The 17,989-nt window shown below is 52.1% G+C and overlaps 10 protein-coding genes across 10 annotated transcripts; 4 read left to right on the top strand and 6 right to left on the bottom strand.

Annotated features, from left to right (window-relative positions):
• Nucleotides 1-629: 629 nt before the first annotated feature.
• On the bottom strand, nt 630-1,232 carry N0V89_010050 (uncharacterized protein; the record flags this gene model as incomplete). The annotated part of the gene is made up of 1 exon (XM_056218795.1): nt 630-1,232. The coding sequence occupies one exon, from the start codon at nt 1,230-1,232 to the stop codon at nt 630-632; it is 603 nt and encodes a 200-aa protein (XP_056068060.1).
• A 645-nt stretch (nt 1,233-1,877) lies between these two features.
• Nucleotides 1,878-2,819, bottom strand: N0V89_010051 (uncharacterized protein; the record flags this gene model as incomplete). The annotated part of the gene is made up of 1 exon (XM_056218796.1): nt 1,878-2,819. One exon carries the CDS (start codon nt 2,817-2,819, stop codon nt 1,878-1,880), a length of 942 nt encoding a protein of 313 aa, XP_056068061.1.
• Nucleotides 2,820-3,367: 548 nt separating this feature from the next.
• Nucleotides 3,368-3,805, top strand: N0V89_010052 (uncharacterized protein; the record flags this gene model as incomplete). Its single annotated transcript, XM_056218797.1, has 2 exons — nt 3,368-3,659; nt 3,705-3,805. The coding sequence occupies 2 exons, from the start codon at nt 3,368-3,370 to the stop codon at nt 3,803-3,805; spliced, it is 393 nt and encodes a 130-aa protein (XP_056068062.1).
• A 131-nt stretch (nt 3,806-3,936) lies between these two features.
• Nucleotides 3,937-4,830, bottom strand: N0V89_010053 (uncharacterized protein; the record flags this gene model as incomplete). The annotated part of the gene is made up of 1 exon (XM_056218798.1): nt 3,937-4,830. The coding sequence occupies one exon, from the start codon at nt 4,828-4,830 to the stop codon at nt 3,937-3,939; it is 894 nt and encodes a 297-aa protein (XP_056068063.1).
• A 653-nt stretch (nt 4,831-5,483) lies between these two features.
• Nucleotides 5,484-6,515, bottom strand: N0V89_010054 (uncharacterized protein; the record flags this gene model as incomplete). The annotated part of the gene is made up of 1 exon (XM_056218799.1): nt 5,484-6,515. One exon carries the CDS (start codon nt 6,513-6,515, stop codon nt 5,484-5,486), a length of 1,032 nt encoding a protein of 343 aa, XP_056068064.1.
• Nucleotides 6,516-7,371: 856 nt separating this feature from the next.
• N0V89_010055 (uncharacterized protein) lies at nt 7,372-8,982 on the top strand (the record flags this gene model as incomplete). The annotated part of the gene is made up of 5 exons (XM_056218800.1): nt 7,372-7,388; nt 7,446-7,955; nt 8,004-8,160; nt 8,210-8,542; nt 8,593-8,982. 5 exons carry the CDS (start codon nt 7,372-7,374, stop codon nt 8,980-8,982), a joined length of 1,407 nt encoding a protein of 468 aa, XP_056068065.1.
• A 650-nt stretch (nt 8,983-9,632) lies between these two features.
• N0V89_010056 (uncharacterized protein) lies at nt 9,633-11,358 on the top strand (the record flags this gene model as incomplete). The annotated part of the gene is made up of 2 exons (XM_056218801.1): nt 9,633-10,206; nt 10,259-11,358. 2 exons carry the CDS (start codon nt 9,633-9,635, stop codon nt 11,356-11,358), a joined length of 1,674 nt encoding a protein of 557 aa, XP_056068066.1.
• A 539-nt stretch (nt 11,359-11,897) lies between these two features.
• Nucleotides 11,898-14,222, bottom strand: PFK26 (6-phosphofructo-2-kinase; the record flags this gene model as incomplete). Its single annotated transcript, XM_056218802.1, has 1 exon — nt 11,898-14,222. The coding sequence occupies one exon, from the start codon at nt 14,220-14,222 to the stop codon at nt 11,898-11,900; it is 2,325 nt and encodes a 774-aa protein (XP_056068067.1).
• A 945-nt stretch (nt 14,223-15,167) lies between these two features.
• Nucleotides 15,168-15,683, bottom strand: N0V89_010058 (uncharacterized protein; the record flags this gene model as incomplete). The annotated part of the gene is made up of 3 exons (XM_056218803.1): nt 15,168-15,316; nt 15,367-15,622; nt 15,675-15,683. The coding sequence occupies 3 exons, from the start codon at nt 15,681-15,683 to the stop codon at nt 15,168-15,170; spliced, it is 414 nt and encodes a 137-aa protein (XP_056068068.1).
• Nucleotides 15,684-16,536: 853 nt separating this feature from the next.
• Nucleotides 16,537-17,800, top strand: N0V89_010059 (uncharacterized protein; the record flags this gene model as incomplete). Its single annotated transcript, XM_056218804.1, has 2 exons — nt 16,537-17,309; nt 17,359-17,800. The coding sequence occupies 2 exons, from the start codon at nt 16,537-16,539 to the stop codon at nt 17,798-17,800; spliced, it is 1,215 nt and encodes a 404-aa protein (XP_056068069.1).
• Nucleotides 17,801-17,989: the final 189 nt, after the last annotated feature.

The raw sequence follows: 17,989 nt of genomic DNA on the forward strand, positions 1-17,989 counted from the left end.
GGACACCCGCCAAGCGAGCAAGTCTAGGATGAGATAAAGGTCCGCGGCCGTCACCCTTTATATCGCTCTCTATGCGACCCTCAACATTACCTTCTTCTTTGCCCTTGCTTCAGTCGCCGGTGAGCTCGACTATATGTGGTCCTTAAAGAACGGAGTCACCGTACGGATTCTCGTTTGCTATGCGGCCCAGAACACTTTGTTCAGGGTCTGTCAGTAGAGTCGTGGGCTTCGAGTGGAAAATATACACATACACATCGAGTTATCCAGCAGGCAAAAGTCCGATGAGCGAGAACGACAGTGCAAGGGTTATTTTCACAACAGTTCAAAGAGAATCGAGCGGGATCTTGTTTGTTAATCTGGAGTACGTCTGGAGTTATCGGCTTGTTCTACTAATTCCAACGTGCCCAGATGCGGCCCAACAATCTTGGAAGTGCCACAGCCGCATGTCGTTCACTTCCATCAACTTGTTATCATATCGTCGACTCTCGGAGGCCAACATGATTACCTGTTTTCGAGCACTATAAACGTCAAAACAAATTCATCCTCCTGGCAGTCCAAAGGACACGCTCCGTATTTCTGGCAGAAACTTACTTCTCATCACACAGACATGCACTGAAATAGCGCACTGGCTACGACCACATCCTAAGCCGGTCCAACTGCTCCTTCCTCTTCCTTATCGTGTCCGTGTCTCCCTCATTTGTCGCATGGCCGGTCTGTCGAAGGGGCGTCTGATATTTGAGGAGGTCTAGAGTGTTTACATCGTGTTCGACGAGCATGCTGGAGTCCTGCTGAGGCTGCGCACGAGGCACTATGGATGGAGCTTTCGTTGGTGTCGAGGTAAGGTGCACTTCCCGGTGCCAGTTTGTGAGCTTTGCACCCTCTTTATTGTGCCCGTCATGCGGATCATCGTCGTGGTCAGCGGCGTCTCCTTGGTATATGTCGTCCGAAGTGTTGCCGCCATTCGCGCCTCCACCGCTACCCTGGATAGGCGCGCCGTGGGAAGGGGCGAAGTTCCTAAGACCCGTACTCGCAAAAACATTCCCGATGAAGTCGACGCGTCCCACGCAGAGAGCGAGTATCGAAGCAATCACTACGACGATGGCGAGTTGGCCGACCAGGTCAAGAATGAGGACTTCGAGCCAAGTGTCATTGACGAGCTCGGTGATGCTGATACCGATTGCGTTCCACATCTTCTCGATGAAGAGTTCGAAAGCCAATTTGTCGCGATACATGGTTGAGATAGTCGAGGGTGGAGACAATCTTGAGTGGCGGGAGGTAACCTTGAGTGTGACGTGAGAGCATAAATAGAACAAGGCCTGCGTACGCACCACAGTGGAGTTCGGGTTGCTTGGTGGGACCGATGGCGAAAGAAAAATCAACTTTATCTCTGATAGCTCAGGAGCTCACTGTTGATAGGTCCACGTGTTCCGCATGGGTGCCTGCTCACCGCTGAAGTGCACAGGCTCAACATAGCATTGGAGAAGAGCCTCTGAATGTTCTGACCTGGTTGACTTCGCATTTGACGTATCTTCATACTATTGCGCTGGTGCTGTACGCCAGACGCCAACTCTCGCTGTCTTCCTCTAAATCAAGGGAAGGGCATGGAAAAGATAAAGGACGCACTTCTTTGTGTACGTTCCATTTTTGTGTTGTGTTTGCAAGCCATATTATGATACTACTGTAGGCACCCGTTCTCGCAGCGCACTGGCCATTCTCTATCCGTTACCCACCAGACAACAGAACTACCTAGGTAAGCAGAAGAAATCCGAGTAATTTGATAACCCGGCCAAAAGAGAAGCGCCCTTTCGCAACGGAGGTGCAGGGTACGCATATCTCTTGCTCCACGAACCACACCGAGAGCGGTTCTCTTCTTTATTCTACATGACCTCTGTACCATAACGGGAAAATACATGGTGGGGACCCATACCCGGAAGGAAAGGGCCCTCGGGATTGGAAGTTGATAGCCTCTCATCACCAATGTGCATCTCGCCGAAAGCCCTTTGGGCACTTTGAAGGGGATCAACGTTCATGCCAGGCGGATACACTGGCGAATGACGGCGAACGCTGTTGGGTGAGTAGAGATCATCGAGTTCCGTTCGTCCCATACGATAGTCATCCCGATCATGATCAACTTGCATGCCGGGTGGATATCGAGAATGCGTGCTGGGAGTCTGCCCGTGAGATGCGGACGTGTTCTGCTCTCCAATTCGCAGATTGCTGAAAGCAGGTCCATTTCCCCAACCCATAGGGTTACTCTGTGTGCTGCGAGCAACCCATGGACTTGGCCTCGCCGCTCGATGGTCCCAGCTGTGCAGGGTAGCAGCTCGGTCTCCCATGGTTCGGTGGGCTCCAGTGCGATCACCCATGCCAGGCACTCCGAATCGACTGCCTCGGCCTATGGGAGACGCGCTCGTGTATGATGCATTGGCTATATCGTGCTCGGCTCGGAGGCTCTGAAGCTCTTGTTGCTCGTAAGGATTTAGGTCCCGCATCCTTGCGTAGCCGTTCGGACGGTTCTTCGAGGCAAGATCGACATCCATGCCTGGTAAGTAGTTCGAAGACGTAAGAGGATAAGCGCTACTATTTTCGACGTTCTGGTAGTAGAGCGGGTCAGTGTGGATGTTCAGACTTCCAAAGTGAACGTCAAGAGGGCACTCCTTGCCTAGCAGCAGCTTGTGAGTAGCTAGTACCTCCGGTAGATGGCTCGCCTCATTGTACATCAAAACCTTCCGAAGAATGACATTGAACTCTTCCTTGATATAGATAAAGATGCGGCGAGTACGACCACAGACGAAACCAATAAGCCGTGACAGGCTCATGGTGGCGGTTACGATTGGAAAGAGGTTGCAATGCACGCACCGGCGGGTTGATAGAAAAGGCCAAAGGGGGAAGCGTATACCTATAAAGGCAGAGCGGAGCATGAAAATCTCTCGAGTGATCCAAACTTGCACACACGTGCGGGATACGGTGCGAATTTCACCAATGCTTTCGGAGCGTGGACCACTATGTTAGACAATATGCATAATTGGTCTTTCAAATAATAATAGACTTTGTGACTCGAAGTTTCACTTCGAGTTCGGGTCGATGCGTGCGTCCCTTTTGTCGCGTTTGAGAGAGAGACACTCCCAAACAGATATGATTGGAAATGCGCCTGCCTGCCTAACAATTGCACACAGAAGCTAGATACGAGGACTATTTTGGGTAACCTCAGCCAACTCGACCCGAGCGATTTTTACTATTTTCAACATTGTGCGCTATTAGTCTCTAGGAAAGTGTACAATGCAAAAGTTGCTCCTCCTGTCATACTAATTACTCTGTGGTGTAAGAAAAAAGCTCTCAAAGTTGACTTTATCCCGAATATACCACCATGAATACTTTTGCTTCGCAAAACAACGACGAGCTCTTCCTCATCTTGGCCATCTTCGGTTTCTGCGGTGTGATCTCGCTTATCGGCACTTTTGCCGCAAGCATTTACATCGAGAAACTCTCGGCTAATGACGACAGTGATGTTGAGGCTCAGAACGGCTGGGTAACTAGGTCGGAGCTGAGGCACCTGCAGCATTGGGTCGCAAGCACTGTCGACAAGTCAATGCAAATGAACGCAGATCATATGAAGCTACAGCGGGAGAAGATGGAGGAATACGTCCGAGAGCGGCTCGGTGAGCATTTTGCCATTTCAGCAATGAAGTCGCCACCTTTCCAAGGTTACGGGACATTTACTCCTCGTGGTGGAACTCCAATTGGAACGCCAGTCTCTGCGTCGACAACGGAGGCAAGGGTAAAGAAGCAGCGACGGAAGGCTTGAAAGCATTGCACCCTTGATCAAAGGATGGAATGTTCCTCAATAGAACCGGATTTACAACATAGACTCAGATCTGAGAACATCTTCATGAAATCTCGATAGGAACAAATGTAACGTTTCCTGCTATTAGACCATCAAAGTTCATCCCCTCCAGTCGCCTCCGTCTCAACAACCTTCCTCGCTCCCAAATCATATTTGTCCCCAGCCTTCAAAAAGTAAAACTTCTTCTCCGGAAGATCATACTTCCCCCCACTCCCATCCCTCGACCAAAAACCCCCATCATAAATCAATGCATACGTACTCCCAACAATCTCTGCGTCGTTCCCATGCACAACCACAGCCGTGTCTTCATCGATTGCAATACCCAACAGCTCAGGCTGCACCTCCAGAATCTGGAACATATCGAAATGCCTGTTCCTAACAAGGACATGCTGGTCAATAGCAGCGTTCTTGAGGTATCCGAAGCCAACGGTATGGTCGCCGACCAGGATGTCATTTCCAGACGTATCGCCGCGAGCGAGGAAAGACCCGATGATAGAAGCGCCTGCGGAAGATCCACTGATCACGCCTCCACGACCGAGGACTTCGTTAAACGCTGTTTCGGTCTTCGTCCCGGCGTATGCATCAACGAGTCTCCACTGCCGGCCTCCGCCGAAGAAGATAGCGTTGGCACTCTTGAGCGGCGCAACGAAGTCATCTGTGTCGGCAACAGCGGGGTCGTAGGTATGCAAGACGGTTACATTGGTGGCGCCAAGTTCGCGGAAGGTAATTGCGGTGGAGAAGTTCTGGTCGTAGGATGCCTCGCCACCTGCAGTAGGGACGACAACGATGGAGGCGTTGTACCCGCCGGCAAGGGATATAATGCGCTGATAGATGGCTTCGCTCTTGAGATTGCCACCGACGATTACGAGGTGGCCATTTTCTGGACCCACGGTCGTGTTTGAATCGCGAGTTGCGGACTTAGTGTATGGAAAAGCCAAGGCAGTGGTAGCTGCAAGAGCAACGGAGAAGAGGCTGGTGAGGCGCATGATGGGAGGTGGTCAAAGGTTGCTCCTCCCTACATGATTGATTTGCGATAAGCTGGTTATTTATGTTCATTCAAACAATTTCTTGTGTCCATGTAGGTGCATGGGTAGTGCGTAGAATAGTATATCGCGACATTGTGAAGATCTGATATGATTTGCACGATCACTGCTAGATTAGGAAGGTGGTTGTATCGTTCATGCAGATTGTAGGAAACGCCATGGAAAACGGTATACTTGGCGTTCACGAATTGCCCGATAGGAAGAGTGTCTCGTAGAGATCGTTTTCGATTGGTTGATTGTCCCGCGGAGCGAGGGCGACGTCCTTCTACTCTTCTACCTTTATTTTGCAAACCCCAGTGTCTCTGACATTATCTATCCAAGTTTCTGCGAAGGTTCTTGGCTATTGTTAACAGCAAAAATAGGCTTCTGAACAGCTCGCGCAAGTTTCCGCAGTTAATGCTAGATATCACGACACAGTGACACCGTTCTCCGGCGCCGGCTGCGTCTTGCGTCTCCTCTTCTATTTTAGTTCGAACTTCTTTTTGTCCAAGTCGGCTTCGTCGGACATCGATGGATGATATCGTTCGTCTGCTATATTACATGATGCTGTACATTGTATCAAAATCTAATGGGGTATCTTCCAAGTAACGTACTTCTCAAAGTTTAAAGACTTTCCAGTCCTTCAAGTCCATCTTGGCCAACATTCCTCCGAGCCGACCCTGCACTTCTCGTCCATCCACCCAGAGCTTTTTGCCCGCCCAGTACTCGATAAAGCCGTCTGGTCCGGAGATGAGGATCAGGCGCGAGCCGGCCCCATCTACTGGTTCGGTATGCATTTGCCTTGCCAAATCGCCAGGCTTGATGAAAGATTTCTCTTCGTCGACGTAGTACTGTACGTTCAGTTCCCCGGTTGCGGCTCGACTTCGTTCTTTGAGAGCTTCTATTTCTTGCACGATCAAACCCTTGTTGGCAGTCTTCGGCGTACCTACAGGTAGCTTCTGCGCAGCGGTTCGTTCCAGACCGAGTAAGCCTTTCCACCATGAAGACTGCTGCCCACTTGTATTTACCGTCGCATCATTAAGCCCACCTTCGCATTCCTCTCTTCGTCTATTCGCCCACAGCAGATGCATTGTGCTCCCTGGCGACCTCTGCAAAGCCTGTGCGATTTGCATCGCAGGGGCTATACCTGTGCCACCAGCTAGAAAGATGACCTCTTTGACATCCTGAGGCAGCTTGTACTCTACTGTAGGCCCTCGAAGCTCGATCGTCGACCCTTCCGGAAGCCGATGCAGGTAGTTGGACATCTCCCCGCCAGTCTCTTTCCGTATCAGAAACCGCAAATTGTGCCCGTCAACTTCGTCCGCCTCGTCTGAAATGCTCGGGAGCGGAGTATATGCCCTTGCGATCTGGAGCTGCGGCTGCTTTGCCTGCACACTCCATACGCCACGTTTCCGAGCTTCTGTGACACTGTCTGGCTCTGGCACACCGAAGCCGTCGTGTAGCGTAAATATCGCGCTTGTGGAGGAGACGGGTTGTTTGTCGACAAGGATGTATGGTGCGAAGTCGTGCGGGTGTAGCGACGCGTTGGAGGACTCGGGCTGGAGGAAGCGGTACGCTGCTCCGCCTGCGATTGTAGCGGCGCATATGTATAGAGGACGGGGGCCCCTTATGCGAGAGAGTCGAGACATGAGGCGCTCAATTGCAGGACGTGAATCTCACAGGCTGAAGGCTAAGGTTTTGTTCGGAAAGATATTCGAGATTCGGAACAATGAGGAACTATTCCTACTTCAGGTTAGAGTACTGATCACGTAATCACGTGTGCTCATTCGCACGGTATCCCTACAATAACGCCTTTGCACCTCCTTCCTGCTTGACCTTGTGTAACAATTGTAACGGCGCGAATGTAGGGTGGATTTGACTAGGAGATCAGTACAGAAATTGAGATTACACCTGGGCGACCTATAGATTGCGAGAATGTGCAAGATACCTATGACGGTTTGATCATACACTTTCAAGCTCAATGTATACTGACCAAATGACAGTCCCACGTCTCTGTTCAGCGACAAGGATCTCGCACAATCGAGAGAGTGTACAGTATTGGCCAATTCAATAAACCCATCACTGTGAGCGCCCCACACACGTGTTGGTCGCCTCCAAAGATGGAAGGATTGTCCGATAGCGGTTCGCATTCCGTGCTGACGAAATCTAACTAACCACATTTATCCTTTTTCGCGCGAGTCATAGAAATCACCCATATATAATGTTTCTGGTGTGCAAACCTGAGGCTCTGTTGGTCGGCCATTGTCCTTTGTAAATACTATCAAGATGGCCGCTGAGGAGCCGAATCCTGTCGATGCAACCTCCCAACCAATCAGAGACCCGAACGCGCGACCGGAATGCTTTCGTTCGACGGTACAGGAGGTGTTGTTCGTGATTTCGGTCACCATGGCTGTAGCTATGTCGGCATTCTTGTCTGGGAGTGTGACCGTCTGTTCGACATTCGCAGGACGAGATTTGGATATGTCTAACGCGGAGATAACGTGGATGAATGCAGCAACCTCGTATGTACTTATCATCATTCGTTGACTTCAACTCCCCCATTGCTGACCCAAAATCAGTCTTGCTTCTGGATCCTTGCTTCTTTTCTTTGGTAGTGTCGCTGACCTGTTTGGGAGAAAAACTATGTTCATTGGCTCGATGTTCCTCTTCGCGGTGTTCTGCCTTGGTGCAGGCTTCTCTAAGGATGGGCTAACGCTTGATACTTTATGCGGGATACTGGGGATTTTTAGTGCGTCTGCTGTACCCTCTGCTCAAGGCATGCTGGGTACTATCTACGACAAACCATCGCAGCGCAAAAACAAAGCGTTCGGGTGCTTCAGTGCAGGAAATCCTTTGGGCTTCGTGTTCGGTATCATCTTCTCGGGGCTTGCGACCGAGCTTTTCAACTGGAGAGCTGCGTTCTGGCTACTGGCGATTGTGTACCTTATTATCAGCATCCTCGCTGCAATTTTTGTGCCGAGCGATCATGCGAAGAAGGTTACATTCAATCGCGAGACGCTCAAGCGACTGGATCTGCCGGGGACTTTGACGACAATTCTGGGCATCGGCATGTTCTGTGCAGCTCTGACGTAAGTTCGCAATTTCTAGGGTACATGGGCAGTACTAATCTGAAGTAGACTTGGTGGCGATGCACCTAATGGCTGGAAGACTCCTTACGTTCTGGTTTTGCTCATCCTCGGCGCGCTCCTGATCATTGCATTCATCTTCTGGGAAATCAGGTACCCGTACGCCATGATTGATATGAGAATATGGAGAGACAGGGACTTTTCACTCGTAAGGCCTTCCCAGTATAATTGTACCACGATTACTAACCGCAATCTAGTTGCTCGCTATCGTATCTTTGGGCTTCATTGGCTTCCCTGTCTCCACGTTCTGGCTGTCTCTCTGGTTCCAGAGGTTTGAAGGGTACAATGCCCTCATGACTGGTGTGCATATGCTACCCATGTTTGTCTGCGGTGTTCTCGTAAATATTATTGGGGCCCTCATCCAACATAAAGTGTCCAATAAGTTACTGATGGGCATCGGGGCTTTTGCCTACGTCGTCTCGTTTGTGCTCATAGCTGTACAACGGTGGGGGGATTCGTATTGGGCGTTCTCCTTTCCGGGATTATGCCTGATAGTCGTGGGTGCCGACTTTCAGTTCGTGGTCACCAACGTAAGTACCTGGAGGACTTCTGGGTTTTCTTATGGAGCTGACAATGGTAGATGTACGTCATGTCGTCGATGCCTTCAGAAAAACAATCAATCGCAGGTTCGCTGCTGCAAACGCTCACTCGTCTGTCCCAAGCTGTTGGCTTTGGTATTGCAACAGCCATCTTCGATGCAGTGCAGCAGAGCCCTTCTAACTCTGGTTACTACGCAAACGATCCTATACAGCCGTATGTTTCGACGTTCTGGTTCGCGGCAGGCATGGCTGCTTTGGGCGTTGTGTTGGTACCATTCTTGACGATTGGTACCCAAGGTCATCATGGGGATAAAGGGCGGTTGGTGGAGCGAAGTAGCGAGGATGTATCGTCGCCAATCCCTCAGACAGAGAAGCCGAACGAAAAAGTATCGACACGGCATAGCAAAGAGGTGCCAGTAGAGGTGCCTTGACACCTATCGTAGAAATAGAGTCCAATTTGAAGAGCACTACTTCAATGCATGTGCCTCCTCAAAAGCCTCCAAATCCACGCTTAATGACCACCGTGAGACGAGTAAAAATGTACCCGAACTTCTGACATAGTAGTGTAGCCACATGGATCCACCTTGTAGCTTGCCTCGATGTCTTGCCGTGAACTCTCCGAGACTTCGGCAAACACCTGTGAATTGCCACAATCCTGGCTCAGTCGAATGTCGATTGCCGCGTCAACTACACAATATCAACCCTACAATTACCGACTCCAGACCCCGCACACCGCCAATTCCTACGCACTCGAAATTAGGGAAAGCCACAAAGCATACCGGACTCTGCACGTACCCGCCCGCCGAGCCCTCGGCAACCAGCACGCACTAGCGGCCCAGCGATCTAACACAAAAGCAGGAAGGTGACAACGACATTCCTCCAATCACGTACCCCTCACGCCGCAAGCACGCACGAGACCCGTCCCGAACGTTCACCCCGCAAAAATTTGAAATTAGCACGCTACCTTTAAAGTTCGGTGCAACCTCACCATGTCCCATTCCCCAGGTTCGCGCCTCCCCCTGCCCTGGATACTGGAACCCGACCCACCGTCTTGTTGAACTCTGCGCGTTGTTGAGAGAAGATGGCCGAGAAGGAGATTCAACCTCAAGACGTGGACGAGCCCGTGGGCGGCCGGACCGAGCACCAAAAGCGGCATGACAAGGTGATCAATGATGCGCGGCTTGCGACGGAGAAAGAGCATGCGATGAGCTTGTGGCAGGGCATCAAGCTGTATCCGAAGGCGGTGGGGTGGTCGCTGCTCATCTCGACGTGTATTGCCATGGAAGGCTACGATGTTTGCCTCCTTTCGAACTTCTTTGGGTTCCCGCAATTCAAGAAAAAGTATGGTCATCAGCTTGCGGATGGAACCTACGAGATTTCCGCCCCGTGGCAGGCGGGGTTGCAGAATGGTGTCACTTGCGGAGAGATCATTGGGTTGATGATTAATGGATATGTGAGCGAGAGGTTCGGGTATAGGTATACGGTTATGGCCTGCTTGACGCTTATTATTGCGTTTACGTCTATTTTCTTTACGGCGCAGACGGTGGAGCATTTGTTGGTTGGCGAGATCTTGTGCGGAATACCGTGGGGGGTCTTTCAGACATTGACGATTACTTATGCGTCTGAGGTCTGCCCGGTCGCTCTGCGTGGGTACCGTAAGTGTACCACAAACTGAGGATTTATGTTGGGAAGCTAACAGCCTCACAGTCACGACATATGTCAACTTCTGCTGGGGCCTGGGACAGGTTATCGGTATTGGCGTCATTCGATCTATGGTCAACCGCGACGACGAATGGTCTTACCGCATCCCCTACGCTCTGCAGTGGATGTGGCCTGTTCCTCTCCTTATTGGAGTATGGCTTGCCCCGGAATCGCCGTGGTGGTTGGTCCGCAGAGGTCGCATCGACGACGCAAAGAGAGCGCTCCTGCGTCTCACAAGCCTAGATCGAGAAACCAACTTCGACGCCGACGAGACCATTGCCATGATGGTCCACACGACAGCACTTGAAGAGAAGATCACCCAAGGAGCTTCCTACCTGGACTGCTTCAAAGGCACCGATTTGCGCCGCACGGAAATCGTCTGCATGGCCTGGGCGATCCAGAATCTCAGCGGCAATGCCTTCTCCGGCTATTCGTCTTACTTCCTGCAACAAGCTGGCCTCCCGCCTTCGACCTCGTACGACTTCGCAATGGGCCAGTACGGCATCAACATGGCCGGTGTCTTCGGCGCGTGGTGGTTGATGAAGATCGGGCTCGGACGACGAACGCTGTACCTCGGTGGTCTCTGCGGACTTTGCACGATGCTTTTCATTATGGGATTCCTCGGCCTGGTTCCCGAATCGCACCGCCAGCAAGGCGCCATGGCGACCGGCTCCATCATGATCATCTGGGCTGCGTTCTACCAGCTCACCGTCGGCACCGTGTGCTACTCCCTCGTCGCCGAGCTCTCCACTCGCCGTCTGGCGATCAAGACCGTTGTCCTGGGGCGCAACCTGTACAACATCGTTGCCATCGTCACCAACGTAGTCACGCCGTACATGCTTAACCCTGAGTATTGGAACTGGCAGAATTTCACCGGCTTCTTTTGGGCAGGGCTGTGCTTCTGCTGCATTATCTATACGTACTTCAGGTTGCCGGAGCCGAAGGGGAGGACGTTTGCCGAGCTAGATCTGCTCTTTGAGAAGAAGGTTCCTGCAAGGAAATTTGCGAACATGCACATTGATGTGTTCGAGGGTGAGGCTTTGGAGAACACGACCGTGTTCCACCAGTACGAGGAGAAGCAGAGGGCTGGGTCGATCGTGGGGTAAGGTGGTGTGAATATGGAAAGACGCGAGTCGAAGTAGCTGTCAACTTCGTTGGCTCATAATGCAGCCAAGTAATACGTCCAAATCCAGCTTAATCTAGTACATCAAGTATTCTCCGTGAGCATGCACAGAAGAGTCACACGGCATAAAGAGGTGACACAACGTGCAAAGGAAGCAGGAGATTGAGAGCCCTTCGTTATCCGTGCTACGGGCAAGGTCTTACTAATACCGACCATACCCTAGAGAAAGTCTATTGTTGTTCCAAGCCTGAGGATATCACAATGCCAGTTCATAATCTCATTTGCCAGTTGCGACACATCTTCCAACGCCGGCAATGCAGGGGATGAAAAGAAACGTAAATGTAAAGCAAAAATGCCTTATGAGTCATAAGGCGGGGAAGAATCATAAAGCTGGTTCCATATGCAGCACAAAGAGAGGAGGTGGTAAAGGAAGTTGTTCGTAGTAATACAAAGATGACGGCCCGAGAACCATCCTAATCCAGTCTGATCACCTGAGTGCGAAGGTGAAGGGAATAAGAGGTCTTAGATCTCAATGGCGGGCGCATTCGCGCGTCGAAGCTTGTAGTCTGGAAGGTGGTCGAAATCATCCGTATCCGGGTTGTACCGCCAGGCCTTGAATTCCACGCCGTAGGGCTTAGGCTCCAGCTGGTAGAGCATCCCAAGCGGACAGTCAAGGTCTGCCACGTCTTCGCGCTTCAAACCCCGAAAGTAGGCTAGCAGAACGCGAGCAACCGACCGATGGGTGACCAGTAGGCAGTGATCAGTCATACGCTCAAGCTCGACGATAACAGGACGAATTCGGTTGATGACATCGAGGTAGCCTTCGCCGCCGGGACCAGGGTAACGGTAGGAAATCTTGTCCGCTCGACGGCGTTCGTACTCCTCCTTGTGCTTTGTTCGTATCTCTTCGTAGGTGAGGCCTTCCATAAAACCGGCGTTCAGCTCGTCAAGCATACGCATCTGCTTGACTTCGTATTCCTCGTCGCAGAAATATTGAGCTGATTGTACACTCCGCTTGAGCATACTGCTCCACACACAAAAGTTCTTCAGCTCAGTATCGCTTCCAAAATAGGGATTAGGCGGTGTGTGATCTCCTGCTACCGGAGGCCAATGTGTGTGCGCGATCTTGTCAGCACGATGAATTTCCCATTCTTTCCGTTGCTTGTCGATGAAGCGTGTCATTGCCTTGGCGTACTTCTCTCCGTTGGCGCTTAGATCAGAGTCACCTCCAATCTTTCCGGCAACATTGTCCATCGACTCGCCATGTCGAGTGATCCAGATCATGCGCGGCGCCAAATTGAAGTTGAGTAGATAATATACTGCTTGTCCTGCGAGAAACCCCTTGACTTGATGCGAGATCATCTTGCGACCCACGTCAATCATCTTGACATACGACATGTTGTGATCCTCCTCGTAATCACCTAAGGGTACGTAATTCTTCTCGTAGATGGCTACACGCTTCTTGAAATCTTCCAGCGCAGCGACTGGATCTTTGCCTTCATAGTCTGGACCAGATAGCTTTAGGCGCATGTTCGATTCGAGCAGATTTTTGTCCTGGCACACCGATTCCACAAAAAGCACGTTTAATTCATCTCCAGCTCTCTCACGAATCTTTTTCATGATTTGTTTTCGGCGTGGCAGAGTGCTGTTCGTAGCATCGAATATACCAACCGAGCCACTCCCTTTTACCACCCAGTCGAGGAGGTCGTCCAGTGTTTCCATGGCGCATTGCTCGCGAATTTGAGCTGCCTTCTTATTGGCAGGGTCGAAGAAGCTCGCAGACTGGTCCATTGGATCGGTTTCATCTTCCTTGTTCTCCTCTCCTTCCGCAGGTGTAGGTGCTTCTGGTCCTGGTGAGGATACTTCAACGCGCGGTGTCTTGGCTGGAGACGGGGTCTTTGCTGGCGACAATGTCTTTTCCTGCGAATCATCGTCTACTACAGCTGACTCGCTGCGTTCGCCGGCAGGACTCGGCAAGTTGAGTGGAGAGTATGAACCACCCGAGGATTCGCCGTTGATCAGAATTTTAGCGGCTATCTGGGGCAGCGTATCTCCGTTCTCAACGGCTTGCCTAAGGCCGGAGGGAATTCTTTCGAGCCCCGCGGATGATAGGCGCATGCCGTGACCGCTCGCTGCCACACGGCGCTTTTCACCAACGTTGAAAATTCTGGTGTCGTGCTGCAGCCAATTCAAGTAGCGTGCCATTTTCTTCGTTATGTAGCTCTTGCCTCGTGCTGGGAGGCCGACCATAACGATGACGAGCTTTGATCCAACATCTCGCTGAGCAATCTTGCCGTCCGGGGAAACCTTCGACTTGGTCAAACCGGGGATGTCTAGCGTTGTAGGACGTATGCGAGGTGTCGAGCCACCGGAGGTCATGCGCATGGCAGCGAGCCTGTTTCCGTCAGTTGAGTGACACATATAAGTAGTTGCGCAGGGTGAGACAGACATTCGCGGGCTACCTGGTTGCGATGGCGCGGGTGTGTCACTCAAAGCGGCACCAACACCATCTTTAGAGAATGGTGCCAATGCCGGGCGCGGTCCATGATGGGCTTGTACGTACGGCAGGGGCTTCAGACTGCCCTCTTCGGCCGCATTTTTGGGTGGAGGAGGTTTTGTCTTGTCCGTGCTGGACAGCGTGGGCAGCGCAGATGCGGGACGCGGGGGTTCGCCGTCGAGATTAGCGTTTTCGAAAGTCGAGAGCTTGCTCATGAGCACGTTTTTGGCAATGAGGGAGTGCTGGGAGTGCTGGCTGGTACGGCGTGGGGTCGAGTTTGTGAAAGTTGAGGGATGACGTTCTTGCGTATGAGGTGTACTTGCAGCGATCGTGATCGGTAGAGCAGCCATGCTCGATGAGGCTCTGGGGCTAGAAATGCCCAGACGGAGCTAGCCTAACCAGGTACGCCGACGCTGGCGGACGGATCCGCTGAGGGCAACCGTATCTATGTCCGCGTTAGGATGCCAAGGTGATGTTGAGTATTGTAGGTGAGGCGCGTCGATTTGGGGTGTGCGGTGCGGTTGGCGTGTGTTCTGTTGGAAGGTGCACGTCGCAGCTGCCGCGCTTCGTTGGACTATCAAGGGCGACGTGGAAAAAGAATTATGACTCCGCTGGTCTACCACCGTTCGGCTTGCCCACCAGCGGTCTCAACAACCCACCGGAAGCCGGTCCGGCCGGATTGCTCTTTATACACGTGTATGCAGCCATGCCGCCGAGAACAGTAACCTTTGTGGTCAGACGTGCGCTGCAGGTTACGATGTGCGTGGGAACAGCTTCCCCGCGTCCATTCACCGCCCTAATCAATCTGCGCACGCTTTGCGGTTGCCCTAAGAGGCCTCCGAAGGTGCATAGTGTAAGCCTCCAATGGACCTAATCGCAGAGCATATACACTACCCTGTCTCAACGTGCGCTCATGAAGTCGGAGTATTCATCGATTGTCGACCAAACTCCCCTCTCACACCGCCGCAACACATTCCACGCTCTGACTTGCAATCGAGCGGCCCTTCTGACGCGGTTGACCCAACATCAGAAATATAGAGGTACTACGCCCAAGTCCTTGGCGTGCAATCTGTGTCGAGGCCACGGTTACATGCCGCCTGGTCACAGACAGTCTGGGCATGAAGTAAATGGCAGTCCGCTGCGTCGGTTTCCTTGGGCAAAACGGCAGATGACTTGAATAAGAGACCAAAATGCTCGTATGTCTCTCCTGGGAGCCACTGCGTGCGGATTCCCGTGCCAGGCTCCGCAGGAAGTCACCTGGCGGAAGAGCTGCGGTCATCGCATGTACTTCCAAATTAGGTGTCGAGCCTCAGCGTGAGGACAAGCAGGCAAATGTATGCTGCCATGCTGAGCGCAGTCAAGACGGACACAACATTGCCACTCGTCCTGAACTTCTTGCGATGCAAACCATCTTCGCCTATTTCAGAGAAGAATTGTTTGTTTCCTATGCGCTGTTAGTACTACTGTTTGCAGTCACGTCACTGTCTTTTTTACCTTGCTGGCGTCGGAACAGGCTCGTGAACAGTATGCCCGCGCCGTACACGGCAAACAAGGCACCGATAGAGTAGAATTCGGCCGTGAAGATCTTGAGCACAATAAGTGCGAAGGAGAACTGGCCAAGGGCAGTACGGATGTAGGCTCCCTCGAACGTCCTTTGAGCCGCACGAATCTCGACCAGCTCAGGCCCAGAGAGTATTACTGAGCGAGCTCGATGCAAGCGTAGATGATATCTATCTGCTGCGTGGCGTCCCTATGGAATTGTTAGCAGCCTACGCTTGGCTAATACACTGGTGGTCTCGTACTTCGAACATCCTTGGTAGATCGGTAGACGTAGGCGTATTGAACGGGCCACGGTGTTTTCACAACTAGATCCCTTGTGTCGTGGGAGGCAATGCGTAGGCCTTGGAAACGTTGGTACCTGCAGGATCGGTGGAAGCGCGGGGTATGAGAATCTGGGGTGCTTGGTGGTGTGATGGATGTCCGATGACCTGTGGAGACATTGTTGGTCGGAATGGCACCCGGTCGCGCTTTCCCGCAAATGCCGTCGTGCGTTCACCTTCACATCGCTGCCCCCACGTCAAAGCGCATGGCGAATCGCTGCACTTGCAAACCAATGCGTTCACCTTGACTCACCCGAATTGTCCTCGTATTGTCACTGCTCCCGAAGCCATGCCGCTTCCTCATTCTCATTGCCCCTGGCCCGGGCGCAAGCTATCTTTCCGGAGGTCCCCACCCCCCTCCCCTTCGCTGGGTCACTTCCACATGAACCCAGCAAACCCCTCACTTGAATCCGCGTCTAGATAAAACTGCTTTCCACATCTGTATCTCTTCTTTCATCTCGACATCCTATGCGAGCTGCGATCAAGCGAATTGCTGCTCACCAACAGCTCTTCTACGCTGCGCTACGAGAGGCACACTGGTATGTTAACCTTCACCTTCACCTCCCAGGGCTCGGCAAAACCTACCTCCTTTCAGCTTCAAACTGATCATGCTAGGTTGACAAACTCTCGCGATTGTTCCCGCCGCCACGTTTTTTGTTCCACCAAGACGCACGTTCGATCTCCCCCTTACCACCACTCTCCGCAAGCCCGCAGCTTCTCCCTAGGGACGCGTCCTATTGAAGAATTCACATTTTCGCACGACGCAGAAGATACCGAAGATACGATGGCAGGTGGTTCGTCAGCTTCGTCAGGCTCGAAGCGCAAGAGAGCAGCACCGGCTTTCTATGCTGTCAAGGTTGGGTTCCAACCAGGGATATATCAAAGCTGGGACGATGCCAAGCAGCAAACCTCAGGGTTCATAAATCCCATATTCAAAAAGTTTTCCATGCTCACTGAAGCGGAGGAATTCATGAAAGGCAAGAGCGTTAGCGTCCCAAAGTCTGGGAAAACGAAATATTACGGAGTGCAGGTCGGTCACACACCCGGGGTGTATATGGATTGGCCTGCGGTTCTGGAGCAAGTAACAGGCTTCAAGGGGGCCAAACAAAAGCGATTCGAAACGTTGGAGGAAGCACAAGCCTTCGTGAACGAAGCGCAACAGGGAGGCGCATCCTCACACACCACTAGTACGCCAATTAGTCTCAACGGCCATCTCGACTCAACATCATCCGTAGTCGAATCGCGAAAGAGTACAAAGAAGCAAAAACAAAACGACGGCTCAGCGTTAGCAACGGCGACGAATGGCGAGTATGAACCAGGTACAGGCCCTCTGCCACCAGACGCAGAAGACGGCTTCGACAGGAGAATCAAGTATGGGCGCCCCGACGGCCCTGAAGTGGAGTACAAGACACAGGAGGAGCTCAACCTGCGGAAACTGCAGCCTACCGGTGACTTCGAGGGTGTCCTTGACATATATACCGATGGCGCCTCAAAGGGAAACGGCCAGCTCGGTGCATACGCCGGCTTTGGAATATGGTTTGGTCCCAATGATCCAAGGTCAGTCATGTCCAAAATCAACTGTGAAGCCTCGCTCATCCTCTCATAGGAACGACCACGGTCCCCTCCCAGGCGAAAGACAAACCAATCAACGCGCCGAGCTCACCGCCATAGCCCGCGCCATCGACATTGCCCCCATCGACCGCGAAGCACGCATCTACACCGACTCCCACTACTCCATGAAGTGCCTGACCGACTGGTTCCAGAACTGGGAAGCAAAAGGCTGGAAGAACTCGGCGGGCAGACCCGTGGAGAATCGAGATCTGATCGAGCCTATACTTACGCGGATACGGGAACGGGAGATGGCAAAAGCGAAGACGCACATTGTGTGGGTGAAGGCGCATAATGGGACTACGGGGAATGAAGGGGCGGATAGGTTGGCGAATGAGGGGGCGGAGGAGAAGAGGCAGGAGGTGGAGATGGAGAAGATGGCTAAGGCGAAGGCGGAGAGGGAGAGGGAGAGAGATGGTGAGGGGGAAGATGAGTATTGAAGAAGTTATTGGGCGTACGATATTTCGACATTGTATTTCGACATTTTTATTGGAGTTGGGATGGCAAAAACATGATGAGATAAAGGCTATGTTGGGTCGGTATCGTGGAAGAAGGTCGACCAGGGCATCTGTTTTGGTTCATGTTATCTCGATATAGACTTCATAAATGCGAGATGGCGCTGCGTCGAG

This window comes from Didymosphaeria variabile (assembly GCF_027946475.1).
Source record: "Didymosphaeria variabile strain IMI 356815 chromosome Unknown scaffold_7, whole genome shotgun sequence".
NCBI lineage: Eukaryota > Fungi > Ascomycota > Dothideomycetes > Pleosporales > Didymosphaeriaceae > Didymosphaeria > Didymosphaeria variabile.